General features: G+C 38.0%; 1 protein-coding gene, 3 non-coding genes and 1 pseudogene across 4 annotated transcripts in view; 1 reads left to right on the top strand and 4 right to left on the bottom strand.

Annotated features, from left to right (window-relative positions):
* Positions 1-637: 637 nt before the first annotated feature.
* WDR43 (WD repeat domain 43) overlaps positions 638-24,532 on the bottom strand; it is a 37,649-nt gene continuing 13,754 nt past the window's right edge. The window contains exons 4-18 of the mRNA XM_027965888.3: positions 20,493-20,613; positions 19,576-19,715; positions 18,252-18,354; positions 17,661-17,725; positions 14,948-15,119; positions 13,326-13,412; positions 12,288-12,419; positions 10,559-10,690; positions 8,119-8,205; positions 7,545-7,576; positions 6,434-6,497; positions 4,277-4,390; positions 3,720-3,789; positions 2,347-2,396; positions 638-2,245 (exon numbers count right to left, since the gene is read on the bottom strand). Of these exons, the coding sequence (XP_027821689.2) occupies positions 2,054-2,245; positions 2,347-2,396; positions 3,720-3,789; positions 4,277-4,390; positions 6,434-6,497; positions 7,545-7,576; positions 8,119-8,205; positions 10,559-10,690; positions 12,288-12,419; positions 13,326-13,412; positions 14,948-15,119; positions 17,661-17,725; positions 18,252-18,354; positions 19,576-19,715; positions 20,493-20,613 (1,561 nt within the window). The 3' untranslated portion in view covers positions 638-2,053. The remainder of the gene's footprint in view (positions 2,246-2,346; positions 2,397-3,719; positions 3,790-4,276; positions 4,391-6,433; positions 6,498-7,544; positions 7,577-8,118; positions 8,206-10,558; positions 10,691-12,287; positions 12,420-13,325; positions 13,413-14,947; positions 15,120-17,660; positions 17,726-18,251; positions 18,355-19,575; positions 19,716-20,492; positions 20,614-24,532) is intronic.
* Positions 12,015-12,090, bottom strand: LOC114114237 (small nucleolar RNA SNORD53/SNORD92). The gene has a single exon (XR_003589067.1). It is a non-coding gene; the product is annotated as a small nucleolar RNA SNORD53/SNORD92 (small nucleolar RNA).
* Positions 12,763-12,840, bottom strand: LOC114114236 (small nucleolar RNA SNORD53/SNORD92). Its single transcript, XR_003589066.1, has one exon. It is a non-coding gene; the product is annotated as a small nucleolar RNA SNORD53/SNORD92 (small nucleolar RNA).
* Positions 20,004-20,088, bottom strand: LOC114114238 (small nucleolar RNA SNORD53/SNORD92). Its single transcript, XR_003589068.1, has one exon. It is a non-coding gene; the product is annotated as a small nucleolar RNA SNORD53/SNORD92 (small nucleolar RNA).
* On the top strand, positions 21,354-22,506 carry LOC121819022 (large ribosomal subunit protein uL15-like; annotated as a pseudogene).

The raw sequence follows: 24,532 nt of genomic DNA, 5'->3' as shown, positions 1-24,532 counted from the left end.
AACACAGCTTAAATTATGTGGGTTTACTTAAATATCAAAATCATGAAATACACAAGGGAGAATATTCTGGATTAACAAAGCAATGACAACCAAATACAGTATGTGATCCTTGATTTGATCAAGGGTAGAGGGTTAATTTTTCAAAATAAAAAAGCTAAGAAAAATTACTCTCAAAAAAAAAAAGACACAACCACATCCTCAAACTCTTGACTGGATTAGGAGCAGAATACTCTGAAACTAGGAAACAGTCTTCCTAAGTTTGGGACTTAACTCTGGATTTGCCTAAAACAAGAAATAGTGAGCATCCACCACAGTCCTCTAGGTGGTCGGGCAGAGAGGAAATCTGACTCAGACCACTGAGCAGGGCCTGACGCATGACCACATGCGCCCTTGACCATCACAGCAGCCTTGGTCTGCAGGAGCACGGCCCGGCCAGGTGGGACTGGATCAAGGAGCCACCGCTGGCTTCTGAAAGTTCTTAGGTTCTTCACTTTGATACAAATTCTAGATTATCCAAAAAGCCTTGAAAGCATGTGCCTATTAATGCTAGTGGAACAAGACCCTTTTTTAAAAAACCTTCACACCACAAGCCCAAACCTGTAGCTGTGTTCCCCTACATATACCACAAGACAAGCACTGGGTAAAGATGAATATTTATTCACTTTACAAAGAGAATGGTATTAAATTGCCATAAACAGCTCCATTTATAGACAAATATAACTATACATTACACCAGTAGCTGACTCTAACTTTCCCAAGATGCTTGTATAGCTCCAGCTCCACTAGTTGAGCACGGAAATCTGCCATCGAAGTGAGAGATCCCTCAGAGATAATGGTTTTATGTTTTACATATTCACAGGTGGGAAAAATAAACCCATCTCCCCAGCCCTTTCTTAGAGTTGAGCTTCCATCTGCATGTTCCCTACAGAGCACTGAGCAAATACTGGCTCATTCTTCAAAAAAAAAAAAAAAAAAAAAGTTACTGATAATTTGAAAAGGCTTTTATAGCACACAAAATACTTCTTTATACATACATAAAAAATCTTGAGTCAGATTTATTTTCAGGTAAACATACCCTAACACTGCCAAGAGTGGGTGATGAAAAGGAACACATTAAATTACGGATTATAAAAATATTTTCTTTGGAAAAAAATTCCAACAAGGTCATCATTAATATCTAAAACCAAAGAGAAAAAAATAAACAACTGTTCTTTGATCCATTAGTAGTTTAAATAAAAATGAAAACCTCTTCAAAAGCAGCTGAAACTGAATCTTTTAAAAAGTTGCAGATAATGAGCACTTCTAAATCTATACACTGATGATTCTTTACAGGCAACCTGCAGTCAAGAAAAATCCTTAATATGGCTAATTCTTTACTTTTTAATCATCATGATTTCTGTGTATTTTAAAAAAATATTTCACATGACAGCTTGAAAAATAAGTGGTTGTTTTGGGGAAGCACTCCATATATTCAATCTGATTCAAATCAGATTACCACAGTTGAGAAGCTAGGAAAACTGGTGGTTTTATTATTACTTTTCTAATCACAATCATTTTTACTCCAGTTTTTAGTTTATCCCTTCATGTTTTATGAAAATGTACCAAATTAAAATTGTTTCTCTAGTGCTGCTTTGTATCAGGATGTGATGAAAGATACCAACCTGAGATAGGAGCTGACTCCTTCATTAAAGTCCAGTTCTTGAACCCCTACGTGGGAAATGTCTTTTCATTTATGTCAATTCTTGGCATATCCAATCATACTAGGGTATTATATTATAAAAATATACCATATATTGGACACTCATGTCAGTACATTGCAGAAAATGTGTCTATTTACTGTGTAAAGTTTATTAACATTTGAATGAAACTCTCTTATTTACACAGTTAGGTCTGGGGTGCTCAGGACAGCAAAGTGGCATAGGAACCACCACTAGGAATTTGGAAATGTGCAGCGGTCCTTGGCGTCTGTCAGAGACAACCCTCCCCAGGAGAACTCGGCAGCAGTGGGAAGGTGAGCCAGTTTACACAGTCCGTTTGGCCTGCTCTTTTCTGTTCATTCTTCTTCACTTTCATTCTCAGGATCTAAGTCAGAATCTCCATTTAATCCCTTCTCACTTGCCGCATCTCTGTCCTCACCATTTTCTTCATCTTTGTCTTCATCATCCCCTTCTTCCTCTTCATTCTCTTCATCAACATCCTCATCTTTTTCACTTGCTTTCTCTTCCTCATCTTCATCCCAATTATCCTGGTGGAAACAGTAAGCAAAGAAAGCATGATTGAAGGCCTCGTTCTTACAAAGTACAAGGATATAGGGCATATTTATGTACCAGGAAACAAATTACTCACATCAGAATCCTTATCTGCTATTTCATCATCAGATTCCTCTTCAGAAGATTCTGTAAGAAGAGGGAAACCTAGTTTTGATTTTGTGATCAAAGCAAAGGGCATAGCACTGAAAACTAATAAATGGAATCAGACTCCTGAATTTACTTTTAGAAATGTTATTTAGCTGTCCTCCATCTAAGGATTACGTCGTACTTCTAAAAGGAGCACAATGTTAGGCCAACTGTATCTCAACAAAAGCGGGGAGGAAGGGTGGGATCACAAAAAGTGTAATTAATTCAGGTATGTTTTTATGTTCTTCAGTTATGTTTTATAGCTTTCTCTAGAAAGGTTTTGCTTCATTTTTTAGAGGTATTTCTAGATAGTTTTGTATGCTGCTGTGAAAGGGATCTTTTTTCCTAATACATTTCCCGAACGGGACATTATGGACATACATTACTGGGACATCACAATGCTACCAATTCCTTTTTTGCTAGATCTTGGTATCTAGTAAGCTTGCCTATTTGCATATCTTAATAACAGTGCAACTGCAGATTCTGCTGTATTTTCTATGTGGAGAAGAAAAACAACTGCAAGGTCCAATGTTCTAGAATTCATTTCTTTCATAAAGTACAAGGCAGGATATCAAAAAGTAGTGAAAATACACTATTGTCTTGTTAATGACTTTATGGGAATGCTTCTAAACTTTATGTCTGATGTAGATTTATTAAGGAAACTCCCTTACTTAAAATCCTAGGTTGCTTAATATATAGTGCTCATGGTAATCTGTTAATGTGGTAATAACTACAGTGATAAGGTTTCTTGACGCTATTCATGTTATAATACATTCTACTTGGCAACGAAACATGACTTTACTTCTATAATTAATCTGCTACTTAGGATATTTGAGGATGGCCTAAAATGCTATTTTGACTACATTTTTCTGGTTCTGATTCATAAAATGCCTGAATTATTCATATATGACCAAAATGACTTGTTCCTTAAAAGACTAATAAAATTCATTTATAAAACCTGTGTCTGGTACCGTGTGAGGCAAGATTTTGACTAAGTAAATTCAAAACTATTACTTCAAGGTTTCTCTTTCCAAGTCAATTTTGGTCATTGAAGCTTCCCAAGAAATTACCTATACCATCCAGGTTTTCTGTATCTGCATGGCTGTTCATGGTGCCCTTCTATTTAAATCTCTTCCATACCTAATGCTCTTTTTTTGTCACTATATTTGTGCCCTCTCTTTCGTTTGATCACATTTTTGCTGGTTTCGCCAAGGGCTTGTCCATTTTATCGGGGAAGGTGTGCCAAAGCACGATCTTACTCACAAATCACTGAGTTGAGTCAATGTGAAAATGAACTGTTCAGCATATACCCTAAGTCTTTACCTTCTTCATACACCAACTTTGCCTTCTGAGCAGGACAAGTCGTTTCCTTTGTCTTCTCAGACGCTGTGACCTGAAAGATAATCCGGCGCTATTGTGAAGTGGAGCGTAAACTTATCTCAAGCATCACCCAACCTCCCCAACAGTGAGCCCACCCTCAGCCACTGTAACGGGCGACCTTAACATGATGTAGTTCAAACACCAGGCAAAAGGCAAGTGCGTCGAATACAAGAAAGAATTGCTTTGTGTAAGCTGAAAATACTTCTAAGGTAAGATTTCCTTCTGTGACCAAAAGCTGTAGCAATACCCTGCGACTCTTGTTCACAGCACCACAACCATTCTAACTGTATTAACAACTGAAACATTGATGGTGACGAGTTAAAGTTGACACAGGTACTATCAAGTACGTAACACTGCCTAGTTAAAAATTAGATCTTCATCTACCAGTTTTTGTTTTAACTGAAATAGGGCACTTTCAACAGTCAGGCAAACAATCCTTATTCCTCTCTCCATTACTCTCACATTCAAATGTTTAGCACAAAACAATCTGATCTACTCACTTGTGTGATTAGAAGGATGAGCTTTCCATGAAGGTGGGAGAGCTTCTGGAAAGTTTTTACTCTGCTTTCCATTAACTGGTACAGTGTCCCCAGCTGGGGTACCAAGTCAGGCAACTACAAAAAGATGACAATAAAAATGATACTTTGACACTATCATAACAAAACATAGATAACAAATACAGAAGTCATGCCCACATATGCCTGCCTATTCAGCCCCGAGCAAATGCTTGCACTTCTAACGGCAGTGGCAGCCTATCACGTAGCCTAGGCAAAATCTCAAACTTTCAGAGGCCTTTACTGTACTAACAGCAAAAACAAATAATACGTTTTTTAAAAAGAATGATAGAAGGTCAGGAGAAACTGCAAGGCAAGACAAACTGCACGGTGGGACCTCTTTGTGTTGATCATATTATTTTTGAAAACATCAATATAAAGCAGACACTAAATAAAAAGTACCCTCAACCACGTATTTCTTAAAAAGGACTTCACTCTGAAACTTCCTCTCTGATGATATCACAGGATCAACCTCTACCATCAGGACCCAGTAGCTACAGGAAGCTTTTCAGAGCTTCCAGAGACCCACAGGACAGAGTGACAGACCACAAAGCTGACCTTAGAGTATTTCAAACGTACTTCCTGTTAATGAATCCTCTGACTTATGCTTCAGAAATTAAAGCAGGAAATTTTTTTATTCATCCCTCCAGAGCTGTAGAAATAGGGACCCCACTCTTTGTCCTTTAACTAGCCTTTACTTGCCCTCCTATCCGACACTAAAAAGAGTATTTCATTCCAATGTTAAATTTTAAACAATAGAAATGAGTGTGTGTACATTACTAAAGCCCCCATGCCTAGCAGTCTCTGACTTAAGAGAAAGTGCTTAAAGATACCTGATAAGGAAGAAATTAAGGGAAGGTGGAAGAAAAGCACTGTTCTCTGAGGAAGAGAACCGTTTTGGGCTGCAGAGTCTACCCTATACTGTACTTCCATAGTCTATTTTGCCCTGATCTACGTTATACAACTACCATTCCAGTAGTTGTAACTTAAGGGTTGAATCCAAAAGGGATTCACTTCAAGTCCTCCTAAGGCTCTTTTCACCTCTAAGCAATTCAACAAGGTCACAAAGTAAGTGCTGTACTATGCTTGTGGTGATCTCTCCATTCCCATCACCATGCCACTCAACCACCACCCCCCAATCTCCCAAGGCTTCTGTAAGCTAGGAAAACCAATATGCATTCTGTTTCCTGTCTCTTCCCCCATTTTCACCCCGTGACAGAGATCACCAGAGACATACAGAGAATGAACTGCCAAACTCAAAACAGGTTATCCAGTAGTCTTTCCTATCTCAAACTACTGAAGGAAAAGGAGCCTGAGAACAAGGGACAGTGATCAGGCAAGAATCAAGTGAAACTGTGCTTAGAAAGGAAAAACTATAGTTTAAAGAGCAATTAAGAATTTTCAACTCTCCATTAAAATCTTTCAAGAAAACCTACTGAAAGATGCTAGATAATCAAATAAAAGGATGAAAAGGCCAACTGCATGATTTTATTTCTAGTTTAATGTAACTGAATTAATGATGTGGTAATAACACAACTTCTATTATGAGATATAGAACTGTTTTTTTTTCTGGTGCTGCTTTAAGATTTTACACTCCTTCCCTTACATCTGTATAGGTAATAAGGAGTTGACAGTAGCCCCAGCGAAACATCAGGTATTAAATATTTATATCATTTTTATCACAAACCACCCATTTAGCCTCCTGAGGCAATGTACAACAGACATGTTAACATGGGGGATATAAACTTTTTAAAGTTACTAAGCTTTTTAGCAGGAGGCAGAGAGATACATATAATGTACACATAATTCTGCGAAACAGGTTGTGTATATAGAAAAACATCTGAAGGCTCCTATGTAACTTTTCTCCTTTCTGCATTTTCCAAGCTTCTCTACAGAATATATATTACTTCTAAAATGTAGGTCAACAAAAGACTGGTTTATCAAAGGTAACAACAATGACAATATGATATTGCACCTGGGGAAAAAACAAAACCTTTAAAAGAAGCGGCTGACAGTTAAAGGGTAGATGGTTTTTGTTAAGCCACAGGTTTATAATCCTTATCAAATCCAAACTATTCAACAACTCCAGGTGAACAGACTTACTGTGGATAAGTAGGATGCATGGACCGTTAACACACATTTAAGCCACTGAACCATTAAAATAGCACTGAAAAAAAAACAAACACAACAAATCAACTAATATTCACAAATCCCAAAGTAAATACAACAGAGTTATAAAGATCTAGAAAATGACTCCAGTAATAAACCACTACTGAATACGACAGTCCTTTCATTCTTTCACTGGGTCTATTTGAGGTCTGTGTAATATAGGAATCTCTTGGGAAAGGGAGAGGGTAGTAAGATGGACTAGGTAACAGGACAAAAACCCCTTCCTCTAAAAATAATTCAATTCCAGATATAAAACGAACGTTTTACTTCATAATTAGCTGATACCAAGGCAGTAAATTGGGCTCAGTTGACACTGCATTTTATGCTCATGTATCTGAGCCCATCTCTTCATCATAAGGTACAAACAGCAAAAGATTTCCAAACCAGCATTAAGACAAACATAGGCCAAAAACGTTAAGTCAGGCCCTAATTAATGAACTCTTCAACTTTCCTCTGTGAGCTCCAAAGTCTAATGGAGTCTATCAGTAAAAACAACTTAGAAAAGAAAAATCCATTATAGACACTGATGCCATAGTACAAGCTTAAGATCTTTGAGAAAACAACACCCCCTGTGTGCGTGCTAAGCTGTTTCAGTCATGTCTGACTCTTTGAGACCCTATGGACTGTAGCCCGCCAGGCTCCTTTGTCCATGAGATTCTCCAGGCAAGAACACTGGAGTGGGTTGCCACACCCTCCTCCAGCGGATCTTCCGGACCCAGGGATTGAACCTGTATCTCTTATATCTACCTGCGCTGGCAGGCGGGTTCTTTACCACTGGCACACCTGAAGGAGGCCATCAACATCCTATCTAAATACTTAGTCATCAAATTAACAAAAGATGACTCATAAGATTTAGTTATATACAATCTTCCTCATAGTGTCTTTTAGCAACTACCAGAGATTGAGCAAGTTCTACAAATGGCCAGTTTTACACATCATAATTAGGCCTAAATTATTAAATATTAATCCAGTAAATGACCTGGTAGTAAAGTTGTTTTCTAAAAGAAAGGAGAAAAAAGCAATTTAGATTGCCTAAACGTCTTACCTATTAGGATGTCCTTGTAATCTCTTTGTAAGCTGAGGAAAAGAAAAACAGTATTAGTCACAGTACTTCAGAGCCAGCCAATCTGAATCAATTCACACGAAAACACATCCATAGAACCAAAAGAAAAGCATAGCTGTATTAGGAAATAATTATTCTTGTTTCCTAACTCCTAAATGTTTGACCAACTTAACACCATCTAGGAATACATTCCTAAAATAACAGTAATTATCTGATAAAAAATCTAGGCTAGGATTTATGAATGAATGCCCAAAATAGACACAAAGACAGAAAATAGATCAGTGGCTGCCAGAAACCGGGGAGTAAGGACAAATGGGGCGTGACTAATGGGTACAGGCTGTCTTTCTGGTGTGGCAGTTGTACAGTCGATAATATACTGTGCAACACTGGACACTTTAAAGGTATGTAAATTATATCTCAAGTTTTAAAATACATAGGAAAAAATCAAGGTTGGGGAACTTTCGGCTGAGGAGACCTAGTGGTCGTCTATCTCGCACTCTTAAGTACCCTGCTCGTTACATACTGCAACCTTAGAATGAAAAGTGTACTCAGTTACCTCTTGCAACAACGGAATAACAGCATGCAGGGGCATCCTTAATACAGTTCTCTTTATTAAGTTTAAATTCCTAGTTTGAAGTACTTTCTGTGAGGGGGGAAAGAAAATATAAATAAGCATACTCAGAAACTAAGGACACTACAGGAAATAGTCAGTAAAAATGATTTTAAAAACCACACACAGAAGAACCAACTGAATTTTAGCAAATAGAGGTAGGGATTAAATGAAGAATGCACTATTTCTTATGGCTATCAGACAAGTACAGTCGGCAAGTTATCAGGACATTTACTCCTTGGACTCTTTCCCTTCAACCCACCTCCCTCAGGCAACTACTGAACTATATATTTGGTTTGCATTTCCTAGAATTTCTATATAAATGAGAGCAAGTTGTATGTACTTTTTTGCCTGGCTTCTTTTAAGTATGATATTCATCCACGTTGTTGATGAAGGAGTACACACTCTTTACTCTGCTAGATAATGATTTGTTTATCCCTTCCCATGTCAAGGGTTCTTTCCAGCTTGGGGCTAGTAGAAATAAGGTTGCCCTGACCACTCCTGTACAAGTCTCTGGATGAACACTGGTTCTTGTAGTAAATGCCTAAGGACGGAATGGCACATTCCTGTGGCAGATGTGTCCCTAAGAAACTGCCAAACTGCTGAGAGTTTCAGTTACTCTGCATCCTCCCCAACAGATGGTACTGTTTTCTACATTTTAATAAAGCTATAATGGGCATGCAGTTGTCATCTCATTGTGGCTTTAATTTGCATTTATGATGATTAATGATGTTTAACACCTTTATATGCACTCACTGGCCATTGCAATATCTGTGAAGTATCTGTTCACACCTTTATCAGTTGGTTTTTACTTGAGTTGAGTCTCACAAATGAGTTAAAAGAGTCCTATAAATTCTGGATATAAGTTATTTGATATATAAGTTGTGGTTTTTTTGCCAACCTATGGCTTGCCTTTTCATTATCTTAACAGTGCCATTTCAAGAAAGAAGCTTTAATTTTTTATTAACTCCAAGGGACCAGTATTTCCCTAAGTGTGGATTCTGTTGGAACATGGTTTTAAAGAAAGAGAAAAAATAAAAGTTTACAAGACAATCAGCCAGAGGTAAATATTAACTGGATACTTGATAATTTTAAGAAATCACCATTTCCTTTTTTAGGTGTGATAACAGATTGTGGTTATGTTTTTAAAAAGAATTGCTAATGTCAGAGTTGAACAGGGATATATTTGTGGTTGAAATAAATAATAGGTCTGAAATTTGATTCACTATAACCTGGGGAGGGGTGTGGCAAACAGATAAAACAAGAACAGACAGGTTGGTTAGTGTTGATAATTTTTGAAACTGAGTGATGGGTTCACTGTGGCCCACTGTACTATTATGAGATGTTTCTTTAAAAAAAAAAGATAACTGATTCACTTGTACTACTAAGGAATTTTCAAAGCACAATTAAGTAAGCTATGATGGCAAATAAGTTATATTTTTTAAAACACTGTCAATTGTTTTCTGTAGCTTATTTTTCACCAAATCCTCACCAAGGTTTCTATACCATGTTAGACTAAAATCGACCTCCCGAGATACATACACTCACAAAGTGTTTTGAAAGTAATTTTAGGTTTTCATATATGTCTGGTTTCCCCCCTCATTTTACAAAATCACCTTAAACATAGGACATTCCCATTTATCAAAACATAAAGCAGAGAAACATTATTCATGGGTTGCCTATTCAAGTCACATCTATACTAAGTGGCACTAAGAGTCCCTAATAACAAATGCACTTAGCAAATGTGAACCTGCTTTAATCTAGTCCGGTAGTGCTTAAGGCCATTTTTTTTACACTTAAATTTTCTCTACAGACCACTTTCAAATTCTGGAATTTAAGAGGACTGAATTAAGCAACATACAAGCAGTCACCAACTTACAAACACAAAAATAGCAAATGCCTCCCTTTTATATACCCCCAACCCTCTTGAATTTTTCCCTCAAACCTCCTATCCATTGCCAAGGTTCCACCTCACCGCCCCCTCTCACGGCCAGGGGGAAATAAGTTTCTGGAATCCAGAGTAAAAACTCAGGAACGCATTTTCCTACAGAAAAAAATATAAATTGTGATCTAGAATGCTGAGTATTATAATTCAGCTACACAACGTTTATAAAGGCTTTTGTGAACTAAAGCCTAAGAACCCAGTAACAAGTCACAACAATATTTCTATGAGAAAATGCATTCCAGGTTCAAAATAACTCAGTTCAATCCCTTTGTAGGTTGGTGACTGTCTGTATAGTGCCACCAAGAGATAGACATTTGACTAAACGCACAAAACATTAAATTCAAGACAGTACATGACTATTCACTCTGTAAATGTGCTGTCAATTGCCTCCTAAAAAAAATTAACCATCTTATTTCCTTTAAAAACTGCTGTAATACTTACATTTAGAATTTCAAAATCATTACTTTCTAAGCCCTGTGTGAGGAGAACTGGAAAACTATTTGTCTGTGGAAGGTCGTCCTTTTCTTTTTTTGTAGCTATATCCAGGGCTCCCAGGCGTTCTTCAATGCTAACCTACAGAACACAAATGACCAGTTAATGTTCCACCAGACAAGACCTTGCCACCCCACTCCAGTACTCTTGTCGGGAAAATCCCATGGGTGGAGGAGCCTGGTGGGCTGCAGTCCATGGGGTCTGCAGAGTTGGACATGACTGAGCAACTTCACTTTCACTTTTCACTTTCATGCATTGGAGAAGGAAATGGCAACCCACTCCAGTGTTCTTGCCTGGAGAACCCCAGGGACGGGGGAGCCTGCTGGGCTGCCGTCTATGGGGTCACACAGAGTCGGACACGACTGAAGCGACTTAGCAGCAGCAGCAGACAAGACTTAAACCAGTTTGGTCAAATTACTCTGTGTTTCTGTCTCAAGAGACAAAAAGCTCTAACTGATTCACAACTCAACACTGAAAAACACAAACATGCTCTTTCTTACTCCAACAGAATCTCATCACCATAAAGCCAATGTTGCACACAAGTGCAATATCTATAGTCCAAATTCACAAATTTTAGGGGGGAAAGAAAAAACCTGAAAAATCACAATTTGAGAATGTAATTCATAAAAATCCCTCTATAAGATTCAAAAAAGATAAGGGTCTGGCATCTGATTACTACAGCCTAAGAAAAAACCTATAATTTTCCCCTTTTATAATTTTCCATAAAAGCTTCCCCCTTCTATAACTTTCTCTTGCCATCAACCTCAAGTCTCTTGCTAACAAATATTATCAAAAGAGCACAAAGACAGGTTCCCCCCAAAATTTATAAGATGTCTTCCTATTTTTCTTTTTATTTGCTACCTGTACTTAACCAAACTCACTTGTACTTAACCAATCCCTTCTGAGAGCAAATCTAACCACTATGTACTGCCAGCCTCTTGGTAAATGAATCAAAATACAAATGTTCTGTTATTACCAAAACAAACAAATATGCTTTGGTAAAGCCTCCTGTCTGGGATATGTTTTATGAAAAACAATTTTTAAAAGGTAGGATGCAATTAAAGGGTTGGATCCAGGCCAAGCCAGAGAGAGTTGGCCATTATTTTTACATACAGATACCATGTTATTGAGGAATAATTTTTATGAATAAAGCAAGACATTTAAAATCAGGTAAAGAAACATAACATTCTTTCTCTAACGATAAAACAGTTAAAATTTTAGATTATTTAGGTAAGAGTGACAAGTGAACGGAAGACAAAAAAGAGGACTTTTCATTGACAAGAACAGTAAACCATAATAGGGTTTTAAAAGTTGCAAAAAAAAAAAAAAAAGAAATGTGTAACTGCTTTAAAAGATTATAACGATGATCACCTTTAAATACTAACTAGCACTAAACCAACCAGGAATGCTCAGACAGCCAAGAGAAAAGGCATCACTGGAACTCAGCAACATGCGAAACCCAATGAAAATCATCACAGCAAGTCCTGGTTTAAACTGCAATTACCTTACGCAGCTAAAAATGAACAAACGGCCAGAAGAGCACCCTCTTTAGTTAACAGAGTTTTGTCCTCTCCATTTTCTGAAGTCTTCGGCTTTGGCTCCATCCAATATATTCCGTTAGATTCTCCCAAGTCATCTTAAATTTCAAACTCAAAAATGGTCAGAAGGATTGCATTACCTCCTTTTCCCCCAATTTTCTCTTGCTCTCTACTTCCTTGGTCTGTGGAGGAGCAGGCCTGACAGCTGCGTGATGACCAGGTATCCCGGGCACCAGAACTTTTGCTTCGGAATTCATCACTGGTGTCCTCACCTGTTGCACAGGAACAGGAGGCATGTGACAAAGGAAATTATGTCTTTAGTCCTTGTAAGATTTATCCCCAGTGAGAAAACCGACAGATTTTAAAAGGTTTTTCTACTGAAAAGTTTAATACAACTAACTCATACGCTATGAATTAAAGATACATTTTAATTGAATATGGGCATTTAAGTACAATCTGAACATTCATGGTTTTAAAGCTTTCAATACCAGGTAAGGGAAAGAATCAAGAAAAACAAAAATCTACCTATTACCTAATGACACAATGACTTAAAAACGTTTCAACAGTGAAGCTGTCCATTTTACTACTACCTTCAATAATTGATCTTTGCCAGAAATGCTCAGACAGCCAAGAGAAAGGTGTCATCTCTGAAACTCAGCCAGAAGCGAAACCATATGGATGTCATCATAGCATATCTTGGTCATCAGACTGCCAAACACAAGTCTACATGTAGATGCCACACTATATTCAAAATAGAGCATCACAAGAATGCTCTTATATATGGTATTTAATTCCAGCCCCATCACGGATTCAGGTTTTATTTCACCCTGAAATACAACAATCCTCTCAACAAAGTTATGCTGCTTTTTAAGTACAGAAACTGAGGAAAATAATTTATCAACAAATCTGATATTTACTCAGTGATACTGCATGGGGGGATAGAGGAGGAAGAATTAAATCCAAGGTTTTCAACTTCTAGTCACCTATGCACTCATTCATTCAACAAATTAAGAACACAGAAATGAATAAAGTTTTACAATCTTGATATCTAAAACCTAATCCCACAAAGTTAAGACAAGATCACAAATAAAGATAATATTTAAAGTCTAAACATAATATTACATAACGATTCAATTCAAATATCTTTTTTCTTAACTTCTAATATACAATGCACTCACCTTTGTTATAGCTGTTTCTACTTTTGGGGCCCAGCAGTTTGAAATATCTCTTATTAAACACATATGAGGTTCTTTGGAATTCAAAGCCTGGGGACAGGATTTTCAAGGGGGACAGAAAGTGGAAGAGGGGGGAAAAAAACTGTTAAACAGAGTAACTGGGAGTAAGAATAAAGTGAAAAAGAAATGCCTACTTGTGCATATTTATAAAAATACAAAAAGGTATAGAAGGCTTCCAGAAAAAACTCCTGGTCACTCAGACTGATCATCATTCAGACTGGGGGCATTTGAGGAAAACGGATAATCTCTGAAGATAGCAGACATAATGTTTACTTTCCTTAGTTATGAACTGCTCAAAGTTTTCACACGTGCAACTTCAAAAGATTGAGATTTTATGATTGAGATTTAAAATGTAACAGGTTTTAAAGAAAATATTATCAGCTCATTGCCCTTGTAAATAATAATCTGCTAAAAAAGACTGGTCCTACCCTAAAATTTCCTACTGCTATCCTTCCACAGGCTAGTCAAAGAAAAGCACTGGCTTGAAGGTGAATTTCTATGTCCTGATACAGTAATAAACAGGAGGTTTATGCAGCAAAACACCTATATATCTATAAGGCTTCAAAGTTATAGGTAATTTCCTATACCCACATAATCAATCAATATCTGAAAGACAGCAAGCAAACAGGTAACAGGCTGCATCTGGACAGTGGGATTATTAAAGGAGTCACATATGGTAAGAAGACTTATGTTCACAGCTTAACACTTCTCTCCCCTTTTTATCATATCATATCCATGTATTGTGTTTTTTTAAAGTAAGTAAATAGTTTTAAATCGAATCAACAACAGATTGCCTGAGCAAGAAATATTCTCTCACAGCCTCATCTACTGGATATGCTCATAATTACACACCAAAAGTCCTCAAGAAACTTTTGTAATCAAAAAATTTAAATCATTGCCCCACCTATCACATTTCCACTTGCAATATTCAATGTGTGGTATTACCACGAAATCTTATTTATCTTTTGGGTAACTGGGCAACATTCACCCATACCTGTGGCTACTGAGCACCTGAAATGTGACTAGCCCAAAGTGAGATGTGCCTACAAGTGAATAATACATACCAGACTTCAAAGACATAATAGCAAATAAAGGAAGAAGAGTAAAGCATCTCAAATGTTTTATATTGCCTCAGCATTTAAATGCTATTTTGGATATACTGAGTTAAGTAAAATTACATGTGACCCTTGAACAACACAGAGCCTAGGGGCGCAGACCTTCCACGAAATCGAAAATTCATCACTTATAACTTACAATGTATCCATAGTTCTGCAACTGTGGATTCAACCACCTTGGATGGTGTAGTAGTATAGTACTTACTATTGAAAAAATCCATGTAAAAGTGGACCCACACAGTTCAAATCTGTGTTGTTTAAGGATCAACTGTAGAACCAAAGTTCTCACAAGTTAAAATAAACCACCCATTGAACGGTCCCTCAGTTAAAGGGAAATGTATGACATCTTCTTAAGTATTCCAATAAACAGAGCAATGTACCCTTTCACATTCATCATCTACCAGAGATGTATTGATGTTATACTACTTTACTTCAGGAACATTTACGTACCACTCGCTCAATGGTGGGCTGAAACCAATTGCCATATACAAGCAACAATGACATTTTGTCTGAGCAGAAACCAGCTGCTAAAATAGGGATAGGTTTTGGTGTTGACTTCTTGCCTTTCCCAGGTGTTGCTATCTGAATTGTACAGTTCGAAGTCAAAGGCTTTTTGCAGTACCTAGAAATGGAAAAACAATTACATAAGAAAATGTGAAAATAGGACTTCCCTGGTGATGCAGTGGATAAGAATCTGCCTGCCAATACAGGGGACATGGGTCCAACTCCTGATCCAGGAAGATCCCACATGCCAAAGAGCAAATAATAAGCCCATGAGCCACAACTACTAAGCCTGTGCTCTAGAGCCCGGGAGCCGAAACTATTGAAGCCTGGACACTACAGAGCCCATGCTCTGCAACAAGAGAAGCCACTGCAACGAGAAGCCTGCACCCCACAATAAGAGTAGCCCCCGCGATAAGAAGCCCACACAGCACGAGAAGAGTGGTCCCCATGTACCACAACTAGAAAAAGCCTGCACAAAGCCATGAGGACCCAGCGCAGCCCAAAATCAACTAATTAATTAAATATAAAAAAGAAAATGTGAAATAGCATTTCACACGAATTCTCAGAAGTTGGTGTCAAGTAAAGAAACGGGATCCTCCACTGGCCTCCATGTCACCACCAGGAGTGAGAAGGTCCCCAGAGCACCAGTGTTTCTGTCATCTATCCCCACCCTGCCAACATTCAAGACCTCACCCCCCAAATCTGCCATGAGGTACACCTGCTCATCTGTTTATCCCCACAACAGGCCCCAAAGCTCCCAAGTGTGCTGTCAGCACCATGAGCTTTCAGCCCCAAATGGCTCTGTCCACACCCCACTCCCCTAAGGCCCATCTCCAAATGCTTCCAATCTCTGAACACTCATCACGACCTCTGCAACACACCTCCAGGAGCAAAATAATCAGTAAGATATAAAGGAAATTAGATCCTCAACTTCAGAGCTCCACTCACCTTGCTCCAGGCTGCTCACCTCAGCAGCCCTCTCCACGCCCTTGTGCCAGGACCCTTCACCATGACTTAAGTGTGCACCTTGTTCTTCACTAACATTCGCTACAAGCAGTCTCCTCTTCCACCATCTCTAGAACCACGGAAATTGTCGTCACCAGCTAACCCTAACCAAATGGCCTCTAGATCACTTAGCACTTCTTAAAGAAGTGAGTGGCTCACTGTCATTCTGTCCAACAATTCTGCTGAAGAATTCCTTTCTTGGTGACTTTCACACATAGTGTGCAGACGGATGATCCTTCTAGCATCCCCCCACCCTCCCTCCCCCTCCCTCTCAGTCCTAAGCCTTTTGCCTCCAACAACCTTATCTGTCCCTGTATCTCAGCCACACACACTCACACCACAGACATCTTATCACCAGTAAGTACACATCCTCCATAAATAACTCCAATTCTAAGCACCCCCCTAGCTTTCCAACTCTCTCTTCCTAGTTTCCCAACTCCACAACCATCTCCAGCCAGGATTTTTGGCCTCTGCTTTGGCCTTTACCCTTCTAGGGCCTATTCTCTTTGCAATGTCTTAAAATTTAGGTCAAACCCCATCAATCATCAGTTTAAAATCCTTTAATGGTAGGCTACTGCCCAAGAAGAAATGCCCCAGTCCTTACTGTGGCCCTCTTCTGGGCCTTCAGTTATACGTTCCGCGCACACATATGACTATGTGAACAAAGGCCTCGAGGGCTACACACCAAAACGTTTACAGCTACCTCTAAGGAACTCAATGGAGCTCCAGGGACTTGGGTTTTATAATCGTCTATGTCTCCGGAGTGTTTTAAAACAAATGTATACTGCTTTCATACTTCCTATTGTAAAAGGAAGGGTAGTGGTGGTTTAGTCACTAAGCCATGTCCAACTTGCAACACCGTGGAGTAAAGTCTGCCAGACTTCTCTGTCCATGGGATTCTCTAGGCAAGACTACTGGAGGAGGTTGCCATTTCCTTCACCAGGGGATCTTCTTGACCCAGGAATCGAACCCAGGTCTCCTGCATTGCAGGCAGATTCCTTGCTGACTGAGCTATGAGGAAAGCCATCAACTGACAATAAAAAGTTGAAACCATTTTAAAGTTTCACATCATTATGCACATTGACTGAGTCTCAGACCATGTTCACAGCATATGGCAAGAGCTGGCAAACTTTCTATAAAGAGCCAGATAGTAAAGTTTTTGCTTTGGTGGGGGCCACATATGGTCTCTACTGATGGCAGCCTGCAGGCCATAATTTACTGATTCCTGTTCTATGACTACTATACATAACATCAGCAACATCCTCTCTGTCCACCAGAATACAAGCATTCGCTGACCCGCCATTGTGTGACAAGGGCAACACTATCAACGCTAGAAATTAAAGCTTCACCAAAGCTCACAACAAAGTTTTCTTACTAAGCTAATTTCTTTTAAAATTTATGTTAGAACTAACAAAATTTACTAAATACACAGCACAAAAAGCCACCCTCTTCAACCACAAATATCAACAAATAAGCCACAACTCCAAAACTCAAGTTTTCATGGGAATGTATATATTCATACAGACAAAGAATTAAAGCTTTCAGAATGACCTAACTGAAAAGGAACAAAGCAAAGAAGGCTGAGGTGGGAGTATAAACAGTAGCAAGTCACGGGAAGAAAATAAATTTCTGACTTGAGAACTTTCTTACTTACCCATTAAGTATGTGTTCAAATAGATGAACTTGACCATCTTTGCAAACAACAGCTAACTTGACAGGCTAAAACAAAAACATAACATTACTCTAATAGGAAATATACTTCAGTCGACTCTAATAATTACTTATGAAAATCCGACTACCCTCTCCACCCTTCAAATAATAACCAGAGATAAATCAGAACAGTAAGGATGGACAACTTTTGAATTTAAAAATAATCCCTCCATCAAAAGAACAAGTAGAAGTTGTCAAGCTTATAAACTATAAGTTTAGACTATGAAGACAGCGTAGTCGATGACCACGCAGCCTGGAGGTTCAGAGGCACTAAGTTACTGCCAAGTGCACTGGCTGACAACAGGGAGCCGGCGGGCCTGCAAATCTGGATTACTGAAAGCGCCACCACGCCCTGTCCTTTGCCCTCATGAGCACTCAACACAGAACCCAATGGTTACATCAAACAGTCTAAGATTTTTGTTTTACTTCATTCTCTTTCCTGAACCATCACATCATCAAAATCCTGATTTAAAAAGAGTATTTGTGAAGTCCAAAAACAAATTCTCAAAAAATAAAAATAAAACAAGCCACTTACCTCCTCTTTGTTTTCTGACAAAGTCAAGTCAATAAAGACAGGTTCATCTGTAACTGTAAAAGACATCACTGCATTCTTCTCTTTGTTTTCTGACCGGACCTGCCTAGATAATAAACCAAGGTTTAGAAGGCAAGACACTTGGAGGGGATAAAAAGAGGCCAAAGAGCATTTTCATCTTCTGAAAGCTAAATAAAGTAATTAAAAAATAAGCAAAATATTTGTGTCACTATCATGTAACATGGTTGCATGGGAAAAGAGAAAGCATTCATGTGTTTGTGGCAGACGTAAACAATGAGCAACCTCTTTTCCACTAACCTATTTGTCTATCTTGATGGCAATGCCAACTTTCTTATCACTACAGCTTTCCAAGTCTTGAAGTGAGTCCTCCAACTTCTCTTTCAAAGTCATTTTGGCTACTCTAAGTGCTCTGCAGTTCCACTTGAATTTTAAAATCACATTGCTAGTATTTTGACTGAGTTCACTCAGTATTTATAGATTAATGTGAGGAGAATTAACATCATAGTAATATTGAGAAAACAGAGTCCAGAAATAAACAGATAAATGACCTCATTATTTGTTGATTCCTTATTTGAGAATATGCCTACTTGTTAAAATTTATTCGCAGACCCCAAAATCAGTATTTGCGGTGATTTCATGGTCTTTAACAGGTATACACAGAGAAGTGAAGAATATGAGCAGCCCAACACCCATGAGGTTAAACAAGGCGATGCTGCCTTTTTACTGCAGCTTTCATAGTAAGGATTCTTTTCACAGCCTGCTTAGTGCCAAGCTTTTTGCTCCTGTGCTTTTGGTTGGTGATTTCTGTTTAAAACGGCCCCCAAGAATAATGCTGAGGTGAAGCCTAGTATCCCTAAGAGTAAAAAGGTTAAGATATTCTTATAGAGAAAGTGTTGGAGTTTGATAAACTGTTATTTAACATAAGTTCATCACCTACGTATGTGTTTATTAAACCACCAGCAAATAGACGTTAGTAGTCATTTCTTTCAACAAGTAGATTTTTCTAAAAAAAATAAATAAATAAAATTTTTTTTTAAGTTTTTTTTAAATTTTAAAAAAGTCACAAAAATATTCAGCCTAGTGTTATCTTTAAACAAGCACAGAGGAAGATCTATAATATAACACTCTTAAATTTTTCTCATAAAGATCTGATTTTTAGGCAGGCTCAATTTCTCATTACAAGTCAGTGTAAATCTAACATTAGATACAATAAAGCCAATCTCATATTCATCGTTTATATTAACCATGTAAATGCGACCAATCCTTTCAAGGTAATGTTACCTCCCAAATCCAAAAGACTACATACCAGACATTAAGTAACCGGTCATGGACTGCTCCAGATAAGAAATAAAGACCTGTAATTCCATCAAAGGGTTGGCTCTCATTAGGAGGTCTGATAGTAGTGAACGTGAGTGATGAAACTGGTGTCGCATGTCCTGTGAAGTGCTAGAGAAAGTTAAATCTCATTTAGGAGAAGATGGATATAAAGCAGTTAACAAAAATTAAGAGTTCACATGTACCAGAAATAATACAGATAATACATATCTGAAATCAGAGCTCCAGACTACTAATTATTTGTGCTATATTCCTCTCACTTTAAAAAATTTCATCTGAAAAATGTTGAACATTAAAAATGTCCCTTCCAACTCCCATGACTCTAGTCCATAATCTTTTTTTCCTCCATCTTTACCCTAAAGACTCACTTCATTCTACCCATTTTAAAGGGGTGCTTGGGTGCTCAGACACAGCCAAGGAATTGTAGGTCTTCATGTTACTCTCAGTGAGTCGAAACCACAATTTTAAGGCATCATCACAGCACCAAAAGTTCAGTAACCCAAGTGCACTAAATGTTAAGTCTACATCTCCACAGTTAAGTATTGTGTTAATTCTAAATTTCCTTAAATACTAAAAGTGTACCAAATACTGGATGCAAGCTAGATATTAAAAATTGCTATCATTATTACACAATTATAATTATCAAGAGACAATTCAAATTCTACTCATTTCTTCCATTTATATTCATTTTTGCAATGCATGTGAAACAGACATATCTAATTTATTTCAACAGATCTGAAGGCTAAGTTTTGTCTACTAAAAATCTACTATTTCATATGCTTCAAAGTAACAAATCTTATAAAATAATATTCTCTTGTTCAGATTCCTGCCTTTCTCCATACTTGCTCCAGACCACTGTTATGCTTACGACTTATTTGATTCACTCACTCTGTAGACTTCTTTGGTCTCCAAAACCCATAGTTTGATTGTTCGACCAGCTGAAAGCAACATCTTTCCATCTGGGCTGATACACAAGGAACTGACACTGCTATTATCACCTTTCCATTTGCTGTATTGAAGAGAAATAAAAACATCTCTGTAAATGGGGAGGAACCTTTACTCAGAGCAAAAATAAAAAACAAATCAGGCCTTAAAAATGCCTCTTAAGATTCTAGGCCAAATGGCAATCCCCTGAAACTTGAGTCAAGTAACCAACCCTGGACAGATCTCCAAGGTCCTGCCTCCCCAACAGGACAGAGAATCTGGAGAGGTACCAGGAAATGGGTGAGTAAGAACTATGAGAGTGTATAATGGGTAGCTGTGTATCCTGTGATCCATCAGGTAGACTTTATTAACACCCAGGAAACTGGGCATGCTGGCTGGACCTCTGCAAAGCCACTATTCCCTCCAAAGTTCCTGCATTCTCTGAAAGGTTGAGAATTTACTTAGCAGCACAAATGATCTCTCAACCTATGGTACAAAAAGGCTATTTCTACCCCAAATGCACAGAGAAATGCCCCCATCTGATAGAGTAAAATAAATTAGGTATAGATGATCCCTTTCTAATATCACAAATACGATTAGCAGCAAGAGTGTCTGCAGACTGTCACACACGTTAACAAACTTTTATAAGCAACAAGGAGCTTGGCCTGGCTATTCACTTATATAATAAGAAATAACAGCAGCAATTTTCCTACCAAAAAGGGTTAATTCTAAAGTGGAAAATATATTGCTCTGCTAGTCACATTGGAACTGTCAAATAACTCATTCAGAAAAACAAAATTACTCTTTTTTATCTAGGCTGCCAACATGCCATCCAAACTAAGGAAGACCTGAAACTTAGGAGCCACGTGAGCCACGGCCACAGTCACCTCAGCAAACACCAGAAACACACAGAAGGCCAAAGTAATGCTGGTGGCATGTACCACCACAGAATCAACTGCAGAAAACATCACCCAAGATACTTCGGGAAAGCCATTATGAGGCAGTACCACTTAAAGAGAAACCAGGGTTTCTGCCCAACTATCAACCATGATAAATTATGGACCTTGGTCAGTACAGACACGGGTAAATGCTGCCAAGACCAAGACTGGAGCTGCTCCTATCACTGATGTGGTGTGATTAGGTTATTACAGAGTTCTGGGGAAGGGAAAGCTCCCAAGGCAGTCTGTCTTTGTGAAGGCCAAACTCAAGGCCAAACTCTTCAGCAGAAGAGCTGAGGAGAAGATTAAGGGTATAGGTGCAGCTTGTGTACTGGTAGCTTGAAGTGACATGCTGGGAAATTCATTAAACAGTAACAAGTGCTTTTCAAAAAAAAAAAGGAAAAACAAAATTAGATTCTTAAAATACACAATGAACTTTAGAAATTAAATCAAAACTGATGAAAAATAAAGAAATATTTATGAGAATGTTTTTATAATTCTGGGGTTAGAAAAGGCTTTCCAAAGCAATTACAAATAAGGAATCACAAAGAAAAAACAAACAAGTTTAATTAAATAGAACTTACCACAAATAAGTCATAAAAATTAAAAGCAAAAGCCTGGAGGGGGGGAAGATATAAAAAATATATAGGCAACTGGGGCTCTGTAACAACCTAGAGGGGTGGGATGGGGAGGGAGATAGGTTCGAGAGGGAAGGGACATATGTATATGTATGATTCATGTTGATGCTTGGCAGAAATCAACACAATTCTGTAAAGCAATTATCCTTCAATTAAAAAATAAATTTAAAATTTAAAAAGAGAATTAATACTCAGAATATACAAATATCTCTTTATATTTAAGAAAGAACTCCTAGGGACTTCCCTGGTAGACCAGTAACTAAGATTTCATGCTCCCAATGTGGGGGCCTGGGTTCAATCCCTGATCAGGGAACTAGATCCCACATACTGCAACTAAGACCAGTGTAGCCAAATAAGCGTTTTTAGAAAGAGAAATAACTCTTTGATTAAAAAAAAAACAAACTCAAAATCAAAACAGACAAACAAGGCTTCCTTGGTGGTCCAGTGGTTAAGAACACACCTCCCAATGCAAGGACATGGGTTCAATCTCTGGTCTGGGAAAATACAGGTCTTGAAGCAGTAAGTCCAAGAGCCCTAAAGCCCATGCTCCACCACAAGAGAAGCCCCCACAATGAGAAGTCTGTGCAAGGCAACCTGACAATCAATGTGAAAAACTCAACCTCACCAACAATCAAAGAAGTGCTGCAGTAACGAGCAAGAACCTTTCCTTTACCCTCGGTGGTACCAAATATTCTTGACAATTTTTCACCAAATCCCACAGCTTCAGCACTCACCTATATTCCTTATTTACTATCTGGTCACTGAATTGAGAGACTTTAAAGAAAAAAAAGACATGATCACCATCCTGACAAGCTTTCTGAATCTACTTCACCACTGAGCACAGGAAACGCCAGCATAGAGCTAACACCACCAAAGCCCGCCCCCCTCCCCATTAAGAGCTTTGCAACCTAATGTGATAACCCCCCTCCATCAGCAGTACCTGGGAATTTGTGTGAATTCTGAAGCCCCAACCTGGACCCACTAAATCAGACCTGTAGACACAAGTAGCGTAATGTGCACTTTAAAGATGGAAAAGCAATAGGAAATGTGACTGGTTCCAGAGGAGTGACCTACAATACTAACTCTGAAGGCCTCCCAACCACTCGACAAATAAGCCCAGCAACTGAGCCACACACCCACACAGGCTTTCCAAGCAGCTTTTTAATGTTTCATTTTCAAAAAACAACAGGCAGTCAAGGATCTCCAGTCACTTGAAGAATGTCTTTAACATGAAAGAAACCAAACAAAAATCAAAACACATCCTCAAGAGGGACGTACGTAAAAAAAACTTAAATCCTGCACTACTTCAGAGAATTAGAAAATATTATAGGCATGAAAGAAGCATGACAGAATGAAAAAGAAATATTCAAAGAACATAAAATAGCTCCCGGAAGTTAATAGTTTAGTTTGAGGAACTTAAAAGTTCAATACAAGACTTAGAAGGTGAAATTGAAGCAATTTCCCAGGTAACTGAAGGAAAAGACAAAAGAGTTAAAATGAGAATACAGTAAGAAACTTAAAGGATTAGTCCAATCTAAATAACAGTATGTAGTATAAGAGAAAGGAGAAAGCAGGAATTAAATTTTCAGATCTACAGTACAAGAATAATGAAGAACATGAATTCCCAGGCTAAATAGTTCCTCAAGGGCCAACACAATGCACTGACTAAAGAAAAAAATAAACAAAACACAGAATATTTCAGTGTATAAGAATAATTAACAAAGCCAAAAAGTCGGTATCTTCAAATTATTAATCAACTGTGAGGACAGAATAAAGACACTGGAAGACATGCATGGTAAATGTATTGAGATTCTGCTTGTCTTCCAGGAAGCTACCAATTTGTATGTGTCACCAAAAGGAAGAAATAAACCCACGAAGAGAAGAATGGGATCTAGGAAACAGAGGTTCCATCTGACAAGAAAATTTTCAAGATAATGAAAGGAAATCTCAGGATAATCACTAGAATAAAGCAGAGAAGTCCTCCAAGAAATAAATGAAACTGGAGGAAAGCCTTCAAAGATTAAATAACTGATTCATCAACTGATGTGTCTGAAAATAAATGACATTTACACTACTGCAGGAATGAGACTGAACTAATGACAAGTATATACAAAACTAAGCAAATGAAGCAATAATGCACCCCAAAATTTTGTGCCCAAAGATAACACAAACAGTACAGTCCAAGTCTCATCTAAAACAGTATTTAGGTAGGTATAACGTGAACAATGAATATTGTTTAATCAAAGTGTGACATTACAACACTGGGAAAATGGGGATGGAAAAAGGTAGGGACTAAGAGCTAAATCCTCATCTTCCTAAAATGGAAAATAAAATCAATTAACTATAGCATAAGAATGCCAAAAATGAAACTGTAAACACAATACTGTATGAGAGAGTGTAGCTGGGTGAAAGCTCAGACTCTGATTCA

The sequence above is a fragment of the Ovis aries genome, chromosome 3 (assembly GCF_016772045.2).
Source record: "Ovis aries strain OAR_USU_Benz2616 breed Rambouillet chromosome 3, ARS-UI_Ramb_v3.0, whole genome shotgun sequence".
NCBI classification, from domain to species: domain Eukaryota; kingdom Metazoa; phylum Chordata; class Mammalia; order Artiodactyla; family Bovidae; genus Ovis; species Ovis aries.
Note: the sequence above shows the minus strand (reverse complement) of the source record. Positions and strands in the feature narration are given on the sequence as shown.